Here is a 14,723-nt window from a genome sequence, read left to right on the forward strand (position 1 = left end):
AGAAATAATTTTTCCAACAATTGTTTACTGACAGATTATTTCACTTACAATTGACTGTATCACAATTCCAGTAGGTCAGAAGTTTACATACACTAAGTTGACTGTGCCTTTAAACAACTTGGAAAATTCCAGAAAATTATGTCATGGCTTTAGAAGCTTCTGATAGGCTAATTGACATCATTTGAGTTAATTGGAGGTTTACCTATGGATGTATTTCAAGGCCTACTTTCAAACTCACTGCCTCTTTGCTTGACATCATGGGAAAATATAAAAAAATCAGCCAAGACCTCAGAATTTTTTTTGTAGACCTCCACAAGTCTGGTTCATCCTTGGGAGCAATTTCCAAATGCCTGAAGGTACCACGTTCATCTGTACAAACAATAGTACCCAAGTATAAACACCATGGGATCACGCAGCCGTCATACCGCTCAGGAAGGAGACGCGTTCTGTCTCCTAGAGATGAACGTACTTTGGTGCGAAAAGTGCAAATCAATCCCAGAACAGCAAAGGACCTTGTGAAGATGTTGGAGGAAACAGGTACAAAAGTATCTATATCCACAGTAAAATTAATCCTGTATCAACATAACCTGAAAGACCGCTCAGCAAGGAAGACGCCACTGCTTCAAAACCGCCATAAAAAAGCCAGACTACGGCTTGCAAAGGATAGTCTTGGGGGCTTGCAAAGGATAGTCCCACTAAGCGCAAACCAGATGGGATGGCATTTCGCTGCAGAATGCTGTAGTAGCCATGCTGGTTAAGCATGCCTTGAATTCTCATTAAATCAGCAACAATGTCACCAGCAAAGTACCCCCACACCATCACACCTCCTCCTCCATGCTTCACGGTGGGAACCACACATTCGGAGATCATCCGTTCAGCTACTCTGAGTCTCACAAAGACACGGCGGTTGGAAATCAGACCAAAGGACAGATTTCCACTGGTCTAATGTCCATTGCTCGTGTTTCTTGGCCCAAGCAAGTCTCTTATTTTTATTGGTGTCCTTTAGTAGTGGTTTCTTTGCAGCAATTTGACCATGAAGGCCTGATTCACAGTCTCCTCTGAACAGTTGATGTTGACATGTGTCTGTTACTTGAACTCTTTGAAGCATTTACTTGGGCTGCAATTTCTGAGGCTGGTAACTCTAAGGAACTTATCCTCTGCAACAGAGGTAACTCTGGGTCTTCCATTCCTGTGACGGTCCTTATGAGAGCCAGTTTCATCGTGGTGCTTGATAGTTTTTGAGACTGCACTTGAAGAAACTTTCAGAGTTATTGACATTTTCCAGATTGACTGACCTTCATGTCTTAAAGTAATGATATACTGTTGTTTCTCTTTGCTTATTTGAGCTGTTCTTGCCGTAATATGGATAATATAATAATAATAATAATATGTTTTTTTACCAAATAGGGCTATCTTCTGTATACCACCCCTACCTTGTCACAACACAACTGATTGGCTCAAACGCATTAAGAAGGAAAGAAATTCCACAAATTTACTTTTAAAAATGCATTCCATTCATGAAGCTGGTTGAGAGAATGTCAAGAGTGTGCAAGGCTTTCATCAAGGCAAAGTGTGGTTACTTTGAAGATTCTCAAATATAAAATATATTTTGATTTGTTTAACACTTGTTTGGTTACTACATGAATCCATGTGTGTTATTTCATAGTTTTGATTGAAGAAAAACCCTTGAATGAATAGGTGTCCAAACTTTTGACTCGGACTGTATATACAGGAATCACAAAGTTACACTTTCATCGACATTCACAACTGACAAACACACCAGGGGTTAAAAAGAAAGTATACTTCAATTTTATTAAAAAATTTGAAAGCGGCTTACCTCAGTTGTCACATTTTAAATTTGCTAAAATAACAGTCCAATTTCAGCTACATACAGCTTGTGAAAAACATATAAAGGCATGCTAGTTCATTGTATGCTACAGGAGTACTACGTATGTATGTACATAGCACTGTATATCCTAGGATACCTTAAACTATGTATCACAGAAAAAGAGGCTAAAAAAGGACATAGAATTATCACCGTTTCAACATAGAGAGAATAAAGAAGCAATGTGTTTGAATGTAACAATAGGAAAATAGTCCAACTTTTAATCATAACTTTGTGCTTTCAAATGAACAAATATAAAAGTCATTTTGTTGCGTGTAGACTTATCTGTTTAAGAACAAGGTCACTTTTGCAAAAGTTTAATTTGTGAAGACTTTGAGTGTGTATGGACACTTTTTCATACAGTTTTCCTTTAGGAAACTCCTTAGTCATCAATGCTGGACGATTAAAGACAACACTGTACAGAACAGTGTATGCTTTTATCGAGGTCCTCGATTCAAACAGAATTATCTTCATATATCAGGAATATACCTCATATATTATACATGAAGCTTTTCCTTGTTGATTCCTGCTCATTTTGTTCACACAGCACTTATACTGTACGTTACGAGACCGGTCAAACACACAGTCAGTCTGTCACTGTTCAAAGTCACCTGCTGCATCCAGACTCCTCAACAACACTGAAACACAGTGGATACATCCCAAATGGTAACCTATTCCCTATTAAGTGCACTACTTTTGACCAAGGTAAATAGGGCTCTGGTCAAATGTAGAGCACTAAATGGGGAATAAGGTGACAGGCTGGCTTTGCCCAAAATATCTTTTGCTATCAATACAGTATATTCTCTCCAATTAGAATGTTTTTTACCCAGAATTCATGGGGATGTGTAAACGTACATTTATACACAGCCTTCTGTATAACACAAAAAAGGGTATACATTTATTATACCCCTATATAGATAGACAATATGTCAAACTCAATTCAGATTCATTTACCAATCTGACAGCAAACCTTTAGTTCAGATTTTAGAACACATATCCGAGAGAATGCAGCAAGTGTCTTTTAACAGTTTATAACTGCCTATTCAGACCTCAGACTAGCCAAGAGAACTCATACAGTATATAAGACTCTTATGAGTACTCATATACATTATTCACTGGCCTTACATATGCATACAACTCAGCTCAGCTATCAGACCTCATTCGTTTTACATACAACTCCTGAACCCCTATAGGTAAGATATCATATACATAGTCATACACTATATATACAAGAGTATGTGGACATCCCTTCAAATTAGAGGATTCGTCTATTTCAGCCACACACCAGTTGATGACAGGTGTATACTGTGCACAAAGCCATGTAATCTCCACAGACAAATATTAGCAGTAGAATGGCCTTACTGAAGAGCTCAGTGACTTGCAACATGGCACCATCATAGGATGCCAACTTTCCAACAAGTCAGTTCATCAAGTCAGCTGCTAAAGCTGCCCTGGTCAACTGTAAGTACTGTCATTGTGAGGTGGAAATGTCTAGGAGCAACAACGGCTCAGCCGCAAAGTGGTAGGCCACACACGCTTACAGAACGGGACCGCTGAGTGCTGAAGCGCGTAGCGCTAAACAATTGTCTGTCCTCGGTTGCAACACTCCAAACTCCCTCTGGAAGCAACTTCAGCACAAGAACTCGTCGGGAGCTTCATGAAATAGGTTTCCATGGCCGAGCCATGGCCAAGCCTAAGATCAGCATGTGCAATGCCAAGCATCAGCTGGAGTGGTTTAAAGCTCGCCGCCATTGGACTATGGAGCAGTGGAAGCGGGTTCTCTGGAGTGATGAATCACACTTCACCATATGGCAGTCCGACAGACGAATCTGATTCTGTGCTTGCAACTTTGTGGCAACAGTTTGGGGAAGGCCCTTTCCTGTTACAGCAATGACAATGCCCCCATGCAAAAGCAAATTCCATACAGAAATGGTTTGTCGAGATCGGTGTGGAAGAACTTGATTGGTCTGCACAGAGCCCTGCCATCAACCCCATCGAACATCTTTGGGATGAATTGGAACCCCGACTACGAGCCAGGCTCAATCGCCCAACATCAGTGCCCAACCTCACTAGTGCTCTTGTGGCTGAATGGAAGCAAGTCCCCGCAGCAATGTTCCAACATCTAGTGGAAAGCCTTCCCAGAAGAGTGGAGGCTGTTATAGAAGCAAAGGGGAGACCAACTCCATATGAAAGACCATGATTGTGGAATGAGATGTTCGACGAGCAGGTGTCCACATACTTTTGCTCATGTAGTGTATGTTATTACTCCTAATGACATCTGTCTGTTATGTTGCTATAACTCTTCATGACATCTGTTATGTCAGTCTCATGGCAATGTTATGTAGCTTATCTATTAGCCCTCACCATACAATACTGAGAAGACTCAAATACACAGCAATCAGCTAGGAGGTGCCACAGAGTATAGAACACAGCTATGAAGCTTCATTTAGCTACGCAGTGGGGGAGGGAGAAAGGGAAAGGAAAGGGGATACCTTGTCAGTTGTGCAACTGAATCCATTCAACTGAAATGTGTCTTCCGCTTTTGACCCAACATCTCTCAATCAGAGAGTTGCGGGGGGCTGCCTTCATCGATGTCAACATAATCGGCGCGTATCAATGGATTGTACACTGAAGTCCTACTATAGAGATGACAGCTATGAGACTTTATAGAGCAGACATAGGGACTCTAGGAGACTTCATTTTGCACACATCGGGCCTAACACATCATAATGTACAGGAGCCAGCTAAGACACCTTATGAAGTATACATCGGACCCAGCTAAGAGACCTCATGTAGTATACATAGTCTCCAATGAGACATCATAAGGTATGGTCCCTATAAGAGCTCATTGAGATAAAGTTAGGACTGGTCAAAATAACAGCTGCTTTCAAAACCGTTTCAACGATTGTCATACATTAGAAATTCAGATTGTGAATTCAAAGTCCACTTCCATCTAGCAAGATCCTGACGTTCTAATCCATGATCAATCATCAGAAGTGACCCTATATTATGCATGAACCAAAACCTCTTCCTCGACTTAAGGTTTCAGTTAATAGTCTGACAGGCTAAGCTTTCAAGCCTGGTCCGAGAGCTGTTTGTCCTTTTTCCAACTCCATTGCAGACATTGTCAAGTCCTGTATGGCTCAACTGGTAGAGCATGGTGCTTGCAACAACAGGGTTGTTAGTTTGATTCCCACGGGGGACTTTTATGAGAAAACGTATGAACTCACTCCTGTAAGTTGCTCTGGATAAGAGTGCCTGCTACATGACTAAAATGTAACATTTTTGGCTTGACAATTCTAGGAGTTGGCAGGAGAGCATAAACAGACCCTACCCAGGCTATAAGCTTTCTGCCTGGGAGGAAACTTTTGAAACACAGGGTATGAAACTGAACTCAGTGTTCCACTTTCTGTACTTAGTTACAACGTGTGCATCCGAAATGGCACCCTAATGCCTATATAGTGTTGGTATAGGGAATAGGGTGCCATTTGAGGCGCAAACAAACACGGTCTTAAATGATAACTTTTTTTTAAACAGGGCTACGTTTTGTTACACATAACTGATTTGGTGCTAGAATTTAGTTGAACACTTTGAAATCAATTCTGTCTACACTTGAACACATACTTCCTGCTCAGGCAAAAGGGGACGACACTATCAAACAGTAGGCTGCAGCAGCTAGGTTTCAAGTCATGTAAACCTATGGCTTGTGACTATACACCGAAGGAAAATTACATCAGAACATTTCCAGGATTTTTCCTCATATTAAACGTAGGTTGTCAGTCAGTTGTCAAATCAGTTGCCTGTGGAGAAGTCATGGAAGCAAAGTCAAGAACAGAACAGGGCCTGCAGTAGAATAGTCCGTCCTAAAGTGGTTGTCAGTCCTGAACACTTGGTAGGTGAACATTTACACAAACACAAAAAGAGACGTTTGGGTGGAGATGGTGTAGTGCTCTAGCTCAGTACTGTCGTGACTGGTTGGGACTGTCAGGTGTAGTACTGTAGAACAGGTCACAGGTATAGTAGCTCAGTACTGTCGTGACTGGTTGGGACTGTCAGGTGTAGTACTGTAGAACAGGTCACAGGTATAGTAGCTCAGTACTGTCGTGACTGGTTGGGACTGCCAGGTGTAGTACTGTAGAACAGGTCACAGGTATAGTAGCTCAGTACTGTCGTGACTGGTTGGGACTGTCAGGTGTAGTACTGTAGAACAGGTCACAGGTATAGTAGCTCAGTACTGTCGTGACTGGTTGGGACTGTCAGGTGTAGTACTGTAGAACAGGTCACAGGTATAGTAGCTCAGTACTGTAGTGAATGGTTGTGAGGTTGTAAGGGAGAGTTTAGTTGGTAATGCATGCCTCGTGCCCCTATCCTCCCTTCATCTTCCTCTTCTTCAAAAACACACCATAACTGTCAAGTGACGGTGGCGCTTCAAAATGTAGAATAGTCAGGCATTGAACAGAAAATGAAGGCAGATGCTCTGTTGTGCTGTGGAGGCGATAGGACGGCCACCCGCTGTTTCGAACCATTCGTCGCCACGGTCTGTTTAGCCCTAATCTGAAATTGCCTGTAGCCACTACCCAGGTCAGGTCACCATTCCAATATCCACCAGGGCATGAGGTTAAGGGAGGCCAAAGATGGATATCACAGATGCAGAGGCAGTGGGCTGGGTTTAGGTTAGGGTTTGTCTGGATCATCTAGCCACGGTCACAGTGCTGAGAGAGTAGGAGAGGGTCAATTGAGATGTGTCCCTTTGTCCAGTCAGTGCTGAGGATCCATTGTTGTTGTTGTTGTTTATTTATTTGTCTGTCCGTTTGTCTCGTTTGAGTGCTGGTTAATGTCGTCCTAGGGACTACAAAGGCCCTTTGAACTGGTTCCCAGAGAGATGCTGGCGGATTGAAGGCTTGGAGCCCGCAGCGTCACCCAGTTTACGCCACACCACCTGAGAACACAACACAGGACAGGAAATGGGGGGGACACACACACACACACACACACAAAACACTGTTACACAACACTGTCATACAATGGATATACTAGCTACAGTATATCCAGCCCTTTAAGATGAGTGAGTGTCTCTAGAAAAGCCAGGTGGAAGGGACATTTAGTACTAATTACACTAATAAGGTTTGAAAACACTGTTACACAAAGCTTTTTATTGTAGAACATTTTATTATGACCAGTGTGTTGTTGGGGTCTACAAAGGGAGGTCACAGAGGCTGGAATCCATCAATCCAGCCATCCAATAACGGTCTACAACAATGTATGTTCCACATAATCTGAGCACACAATGCAACCGTAGGGACAAGACAACAGTTGTAAAAACACATGACTCTCAGCTCTGAGATGAACTATGTAACATAGACCTCACCAGGATGTTGGTGTATTTATCTCTTTATGCTTGATGGGATACTCCACTATAAATGGTTGCGTTGTGCCTCCGTGTTCTCTGTGTCTCTTCCATGTACAGAGCTCTGTCCGGAGAAACCCACAGGCATCGCTTAGTGCTGAAAGACTAGAAGGGCCTGGGGTCGTCCCTGCAAGAAAAGTGTCATCACACGAGTCCCAGATGACCCCACTCCACTGTCTCAGGCTGTATGGTTGTGGCCCAAATTATACCCTATTCCTTTTATACTACACTAACCCTATCGGCTCTAGTCAAAAGTAGTGCCCTATAAAGGAAATAGGATGCCATTTTGAGCCTACACCTGTGGGGGTGGAAGGAGGATGTGATGTTGAGATGAGAGAATGGGGAGGGGCCTGTAGCTTCTATTCCATAGTCCAATCCTCCTAGCCTTCCGATCCTATCCTGCCCTGTCCTGCCCTATCCTGTCCTATCCTAGGCCTGGAAGGTGTATATAGCACGGAGAATAGAGCTCGGAAGCTTAAAAGGCCTCAACAGGAGCTTCCATTGTTTCTCCCAGTGAAGTTATTTTAATGGTGCAGACAAGTGCGTCGTTAATACTACGGCTCCTTTATGGGAGCCTCCAATTAAAGCAGGGGGAAGCCAGGGGGTGAGAGGGGGAGGAGAGGTGAGAGGGAGGGAGGAGGGAGGGAGGGTAATTGTGTAATAATTTAAACACTGCCCTCCGTCAAAGCGATGGCATGCTTGTGATTCTGACAGGCAAACAAACATAAATGGGGAGGAGAGAGAGAGAGAGAGAGAGACAGAGAGAGAGAGAGAGACAGAGAGAGAGAGAGAGAGAGAGAGAGAGAGAGAGAGAGAGAGAGAAAGCTGCAACTCGACAGGCCCATCGTATCTTCATCTAGCTCGCATTATTAGCTTTTTGGGATAGGAGAGGGAGCGAGGAAGAGAGAAGAAAGGAAAGGAGTGAGGGAGAGAGAGAAAGGTATAAGAGGGGGGGTGAGAAAGGTCGTGTGGGAGGGAGGAGAGAGTTCCTTACGTTACACATCTCCCTGACGATGGCCTTCTCCTTCTCACTGAGGTCCTTGTCGTAGTCTTCAGGGATTTTCTTCTCTAGATTCTCATGGACCTCGAGCACCTTCATGGCATGGACAACAGCCTCTGGCTTCTGGCCCACAGGGAGGTAGTCTGCTGGGGGGGATGGCTCACCACTAGGGGTCCTACCGGAGCCCTGGAGAGAGGAAGGGAGAGATGGTCAGAGTGGTCACACACATGTACTTTATTTTCAGAGATGTGAGCAATCTAAATTAATCCCCCCACCTCCCTTCTCTCTCTCTGGGGTACTATAGTTCACCGACCCAGACCCCTAAAGGAGGGTAAATCCCTGGTTTAATCAGCTCATTACAACTCTCATCTCCCATGGTCTTCCCTGACCCTGGTCAAATTCTCTACTCCCCTGTGCCTCTCCATCTCTGGGTCACAGCAAATGCAAAAAGAGGTCGTTGAGAGAGAGGAGCAGGGGCCCAATCTATCCCAGCTCTATCCTATTCATTCCCAGCTCTTACTGTCCAAGCACTTAGGTATCCCTATCTCTGGTTCTATCCCAGCTTTGCTCTTTCACAGCCTTCTGAGCACCACTCTAGCGTTAGATCCTCAACCATCCAACCAGCATTCCAACACCGGTGCCCCTGAGCAGAGAGAGAGGGGGATAAAGGGATATAGGGATATATATACTGTATATATATATATATATATACAGAGGGGGGGGGATAAAGGGATAAAGGGATATAGGGAGAGAGAGAGAGAGAGAGAGAGAGAGAGAGCATGAAGAGGAAGAGGAAGAGGAAGAAGAAGAGTGTGACCGGAGTGTGAGTGACACACACACATAAAGCTGAGAGTGCAATAACAACAGGCCCATAGTCAATGGTGTAGGCACCTGCTGTAGAGGCATTATGGAAGAGGAGGGGAGTGAACCTGATCGGGCTTCCAGTCTAACATTACAGAGTTGGTATCAATACCCAGTATCAATACTCAGAGAACACTGACACAGACACACCATACTTAGGTATGTCCCAAATGGCACCCTATTCCCTGTATAGTGCACTACTTTTGACCAGGGCCCATATGATAAAAAGTAGGGCACCATGTAGGGTAGTGTTTCCCAACCCTGGTTCTCCAGTAACCCCAACAGAACACATTTTTGTTGTAGCCCTGAACAAACACACCTCATTCAGCGCATTGAGAGCTTGATGATTAGTTGACAAGTTGATTCAGGTGTGCTTGTCCAAGGTTACAATACAAATGTTTACTGTTGGGGGTACTGGAGGCCCACCAGGGTTGGGAAACACTGATGGAGGGAATAGAGTGCCATTCAGGTGGTAGCCTGAGCAAAGATGATAAGAAAGTCTGAAAGAGAACATAAAGAGAGGCTCCAAAGGACACATTTTCAACCAACAATTTTTACAAGATAGAGAATCACTGCTTCTGCGTCAGAAACAACTTTGATTGACTTTGACATTTGATTGATTGCTCTGTTGTAATGTGAGATCATTCGCTGGGCAAATGATTTCTTGTGACGGATGTAGGGGGATGTAGGGGGTGGGGGCGACCCCTCTACAATTTCAATGTCTGGTTTTGATTTACATTTGGTGAAATCAATTTCAAAATGTCACCATGTCATTGGATTTCGAGTTTTAAAGTTGGGTGAAAAAAAATGTTGATTACTTTTTTCAAATCCAAATACGTTTTTTTCACGATGACTCAACGGCATCTCATTGATCAATTAAACATTTTTATGATGTGGGCTCTCTCTCTACCAATCATAGGTAGCCCCTGGCAACACGTATTGAAGTGACACACAAGTTATGTCAAACAATAAGCAAATATAAAAAATTATATAAAGAATAATAGTACAAATATTTCGAGCATCTTAAATGTAATGTTGGGCAAAAAGGTCAACTCAGCTCCATCCTTCATTGCATCAGATGGCTCATTCATCACAAACCCCACTTATATTGCCAACTACTTTAATGATTCTTTCATTGGCAAAATGTGCATGACATGCCAACAACAAACTGAACCTGCACGTCCATTCATAACTGACCAAATTATGAAAGATACGCATTGTAATTTGAATTCCGTAAAGGGAGTGTGGAAGAGGTGAAGAAATTACAATGACAAGGCACCTGGGTCTGACAACTTGGATGTAAAATGACTGAGGATGATAGCAGACTATATTGCCACTATTAGCCATCTCTTCAATCTAAGCCTACAGGAAAGTGTGATCCCTCAGGCCTGGAGGGAAGCAAAAGTCATTCCACTACCCAAGAATAACAAAGAACCCTTTACTGGCTCAAACAGCCCACCAAACAGCCTGTTACCAACCCTTAGTAAACTTTAGATTTTTTGGTGTTTTACAAGAATCAAAGATATTTTACAGTAAACAAATTAACAACTGACTTTTAGCATGCTTACAGTATAGGAAAGGGCACTCACCATGTATCACACTTACAGAAATTACTGATGATTGGCTGACAGAAATGTATAATAAGAAGATTACGGGAGCTGTTTTGTTAGACTTCAGTGCAGCTTTTGACATTATTGATCATAATCTGCTGCTGGAAAAACGTATGTGTTATGTCTTTACATCCCCTGCTATATTGTGGATTGAGAGTGACCTGTCTAACAGAACACAGAGAGTGTTCTTTAATGGAAGTCTCTCCAACATACTCCAAGTAGAGTCAGGCATTCCCCAGGATGGTTGTCTAGGCCCCTTACTTTTCAATTTTTTACTAATGACCTGCCATTGGCATTGAGTAAAGTCTGTTTGTCTATGTAAACTGATGACTCCACATTATACACGTCAGCTACCCACAGCAAGTGAAATCACTGCAACACTTAACAAAGAGCTGAAGTCAGTTTTAGAATGGGTGGCAAGTAATAAGCTAGGCCTAAATATTTCAAGAACTAAAAGCATTGTATTTGGGACAAACTATTCACTAAACCCTACACCTCAACCAAAGCTTGTAATGAATATTGTGGAAATTGAACAAGTTGAAAAGACTAAACTGCTTGGTGTAACCCTGGATTATAAACTGTCATGGTCAAAACATATTGACACAACGGTAGCTAAGATGGGGAGAGGTCTGTCTGTAATAAAAAGCTGCTCTGCTTTCTTCGCATTGCTATCAACAAAACAAGTCCTACAGGCCCTAGTTTTATCGCACCTGGACTACTGCCCAGTCATATGGTCACAAAGAGAGACATAGGCAATAAAGCAGCACGGCTGGCCCTTAAATGTACATGGAGAGCTAACATCAATAAGATGCAAGTCACTCTCTCCTGGCTCAAAGTAGAGGAGAGATTGATTGCATCACTGCTTGTCTTTGTGAGAGGTATTGACATGCTGAAAGCACTGAGCTGTCTGTTCAAACGACTAGCACACAGCTCAGACACCCATGCATAACCCACAAGACATGCCACCAGGGGTCTCTTCACAGTCCTCAAGTCCAGAACAGACTTTGGGAAATGGTCAGTACAACACAGAGCCATGACTACATGGAACTCTATTCCACATCAAGTATCTCATGCCAGCAGTTAAATCAGATTTTTTTTTAATGATAAAACTACACGTTATGGTACAACACGGACTGTGAAGAGACACACACATCCAGGCACACACTCACGCATACGCACACACACGCTAGCACACGCACTCTACATACACGCGCATTATAACATAACCATATGATGCTATTATGCATTTTGTATTGTAGATATATGTATTGGTGCAATGGTATATGATGTACTGTTTTTTTGTTTTTTTTTGTGTGATGCATGTGCCTTAATGTGTTTGGACTCCAGGAAGAGTAGCTGCTGCCTTGTTAGCAGCTGATGGGGGATCACAACAACAACAAAAATCCACCCACCATAAAAAGTTTATATATCAGGCCATGTCATTGGGTGTGACATGAGAGAGAGAGAGAGAGAGAGAGCCAGCAGCATACCACACTGCAGAGATGTTACAGTTTTTCTCAATTGCTAAAACACTAAAACCCATTGGCTGAACAAAGTTCTCAGTTGCCTGGACTCATTTAGCTAATTATGTCAATACCTTAAACCATTTCACATGGTAAAACACAATTTGCAGATCTCACTTAGACTTTTCAGCAAAACTCTAAACACATTCTCATTCTCAAAACACATTCGGCACTCTAATGCACTTGTCATCCATACTGGTAAACACAAGTGGCAACAATCAAATACAAATAGAGAACACATGTCATTGATTGAACACAACCACTCAAAATTGATTTAACCTGTTTCAAATGATGTGACACAACCAATATAAGCCAGTTCAGAGAGCAAACAGGTTGTTGAAGGTGGGAAGGAGAAAGTCTGAGAATGGATACTGTAGTACAGTGCATTGTAGGCTGTATACTGTACAATGGACAAATTGTATGGCCCTGAACATTGTGCTTTCCATTTATTAACAGTACTGACTGCTCAATAGATTTTGACTGGTTGCAGGTTCATATCAACAAAGAACAAGAATTACAGTATCACAGAGACAAAGGACAAGTTTGTGAGATGCAGGGTACAGTACTGTAAAAATAGGGGTACAAGGAGGAGGAAGAACAAAAAACAAATTTGCAAAGAGCAAAGCAGAGTAGTAATTTCTGATCAATTTTGAGCTACTATGATAGAACATGTTTTCGTTCATCAAAAGACAATGACGGAAAAATATGAATATTTCTTTAGATTAAAAATGTACTTCTCCCTGAGAATTGTATGTTTTGAACAATGTGTTTTCTATTTTTCGGTGTATTGTTTACTGACTGCTTGAGAGTGTATATCATTTTGATCACTTTGTTTATGATTTGAGAGCAGTGTTTAATTTTGAACACAGGTAAAACTGTTTTGAGGCGAATGTTTCATTTTGCAAGAGGAGTCAGAGGTTAGGTAAATAGTGCTTGAAGATTAGGTTTTGTGTTTAATGTTTTCAGGAAATGGAGCAAGGTTTCAGAAATTGTGTTTTAGCAATTGAGAAAAACGGTAACACCAGTGTTCTGGCAACATTTCCAATCAGGCCATCATTCCATCATGGCCACCTAATCATCCCCAGCTTCCAATTGGCTCAGTCATCCCCTCTCCTCTACCCTGTAACTATTCTCCAAGTTGTTGCTGTAAATTAAAATGTGTTTTCCGTCAACTTACCTGGTTAAATGAGAGAGAGAGAGAGAGAGAGAGGGAGAGACAGAGATACAGAGAGAGAGAGAGAGAGAGAGAGAGAGAGAGAGAGAGAGAGAGAGATGTTGCATTATTCAAGGCATCACCTGTGTGTTTGAAGTGAGAGTTCAAAGTCATGCTAATCAGGATAGGGGTCTAGAGTATGTATGTCTCTCACTCCAGAACACACACACACACACAAACAAACACACACACACAGGCTGTAGCTCATGCCACACACTCTTAATTGTTTTCTCCTTCCTGTGGATGAAGAGTACCTGAGTGGTTAGTGGTTACCATGACGACTCTAGATGTCTTTTATCACGACCAATCAGAATACTGATTAGCTAAACAAGACTCTTCTTTTTCTTCTCATCTCTCTCCTTATTCTCTCTCTATAATCTCTCTCCCCACCTCTCTCCTTTAGTCTCTTTTCCATCCTTCCTCACATCTCTCCTCTCCTTCCCAATCTCATATGCACTCTCCCTACCCTCTTCTCCTCTCCCTCCCCCTGTTCTCCTCTCCATGCCAAGGTGAGAGCTGGAAAGGGGGATGAACATTTCAGGATAAAAGAGAGGGAAAGAACAGAGGGAGTCTTTGCCCTTCTGAAAGGAGTGATGCTAATTTAATTAGTGGTCTCAAAGGGATGTCCAGGGCTGGCTCAAGGCATAAGAGATGTCCATGGCTGGCTCAAGGCATAAGAGATGTCCAGGGCTGGCTCAAGGCATAAGAGGTGTCCAGGGCTGGCTCAAGGCATAAGAGATGTCCATGGCTGGCTCAAGGCATAAGGGATGTCCAGGGCTGGCTCAAGTCATAAGAGATATCCAGGGCTGGCTCAAGGCATAAGAGATGTCCAGGGCTGGCTCAAGTCATAAGAGATGTCCAGGGCTGGCTCAAGGCATAAGAGATGTCCAGGGCTGGCTCAAGTCATACGAGATGTCCAGGGCTGGCTTCAGGCATAAGAGATGTCCAGGGCTGGCTCAAGTCATAAGAGATGTCCAGGGCTGGCTCAAGTCATAAGGGATGTCCAGGGCTGGCTTCAGGCATAAGAGATGTCCAGGGCTGGCTCAAGTCATAAGAGATGTCCAGGGCTGGCTTCAGGCATAAGAGATGTCCAGGGCTGGCTCAAGTCATAAGGGATATCCAGGGCTGGTTCAAGGCTAAGAGATGTCCAGGGCTGGATCAAGGCATAAGAGATGTCCAGGGCTGGCTCAAGGCATAAGAGATGTCCAGGGCTGGCTTCAGGCA

At 43.0% G+C, this 14,723-nt stretch overlaps 1 protein-coding gene across 2 annotated transcripts in view; it reads right to left on the minus strand.

Annotated features, from left to right (window-relative positions):
* Nucleotides 1–1,792: 1,792 nt before the first annotated feature.
* ccdc85ca (coiled-coil domain containing 85C, a) overlaps nucleotides 1,793–14,723 on the minus strand; it is a 59,322-nt gene continuing 46,391 nt past the window's right edge. For both annotated transcript variants that reach the window (XM_031828673.1, XM_020487087.2), the window contains exons 4-5: nucleotides 8,287–8,478; nucleotides 1,793–6,824 (exon numbers count right to left, since the gene is read on the minus strand). In XM_031828673.1, coding sequence (XP_031684533.1) covers nucleotides 6,735–6,824; nucleotides 8,287–8,478 — 282 coding nt within the window. In that variant the 3' untranslated portion in view covers nucleotides 1,793–6,734. The remainder of the gene's footprint in view (nucleotides 6,825–8,286; nucleotides 8,479–14,723) is intronic.

Source organism: Oncorhynchus kisutch, linkage group LG7, assembly GCF_002021735.2.
Source record: "Oncorhynchus kisutch isolate 150728-3 linkage group LG7, Okis_V2, whole genome shotgun sequence".
NCBI classification, from domain to species: Eukaryota; Metazoa; Chordata; class Actinopteri; order Salmoniformes; family Salmonidae; genus Oncorhynchus; species Oncorhynchus kisutch.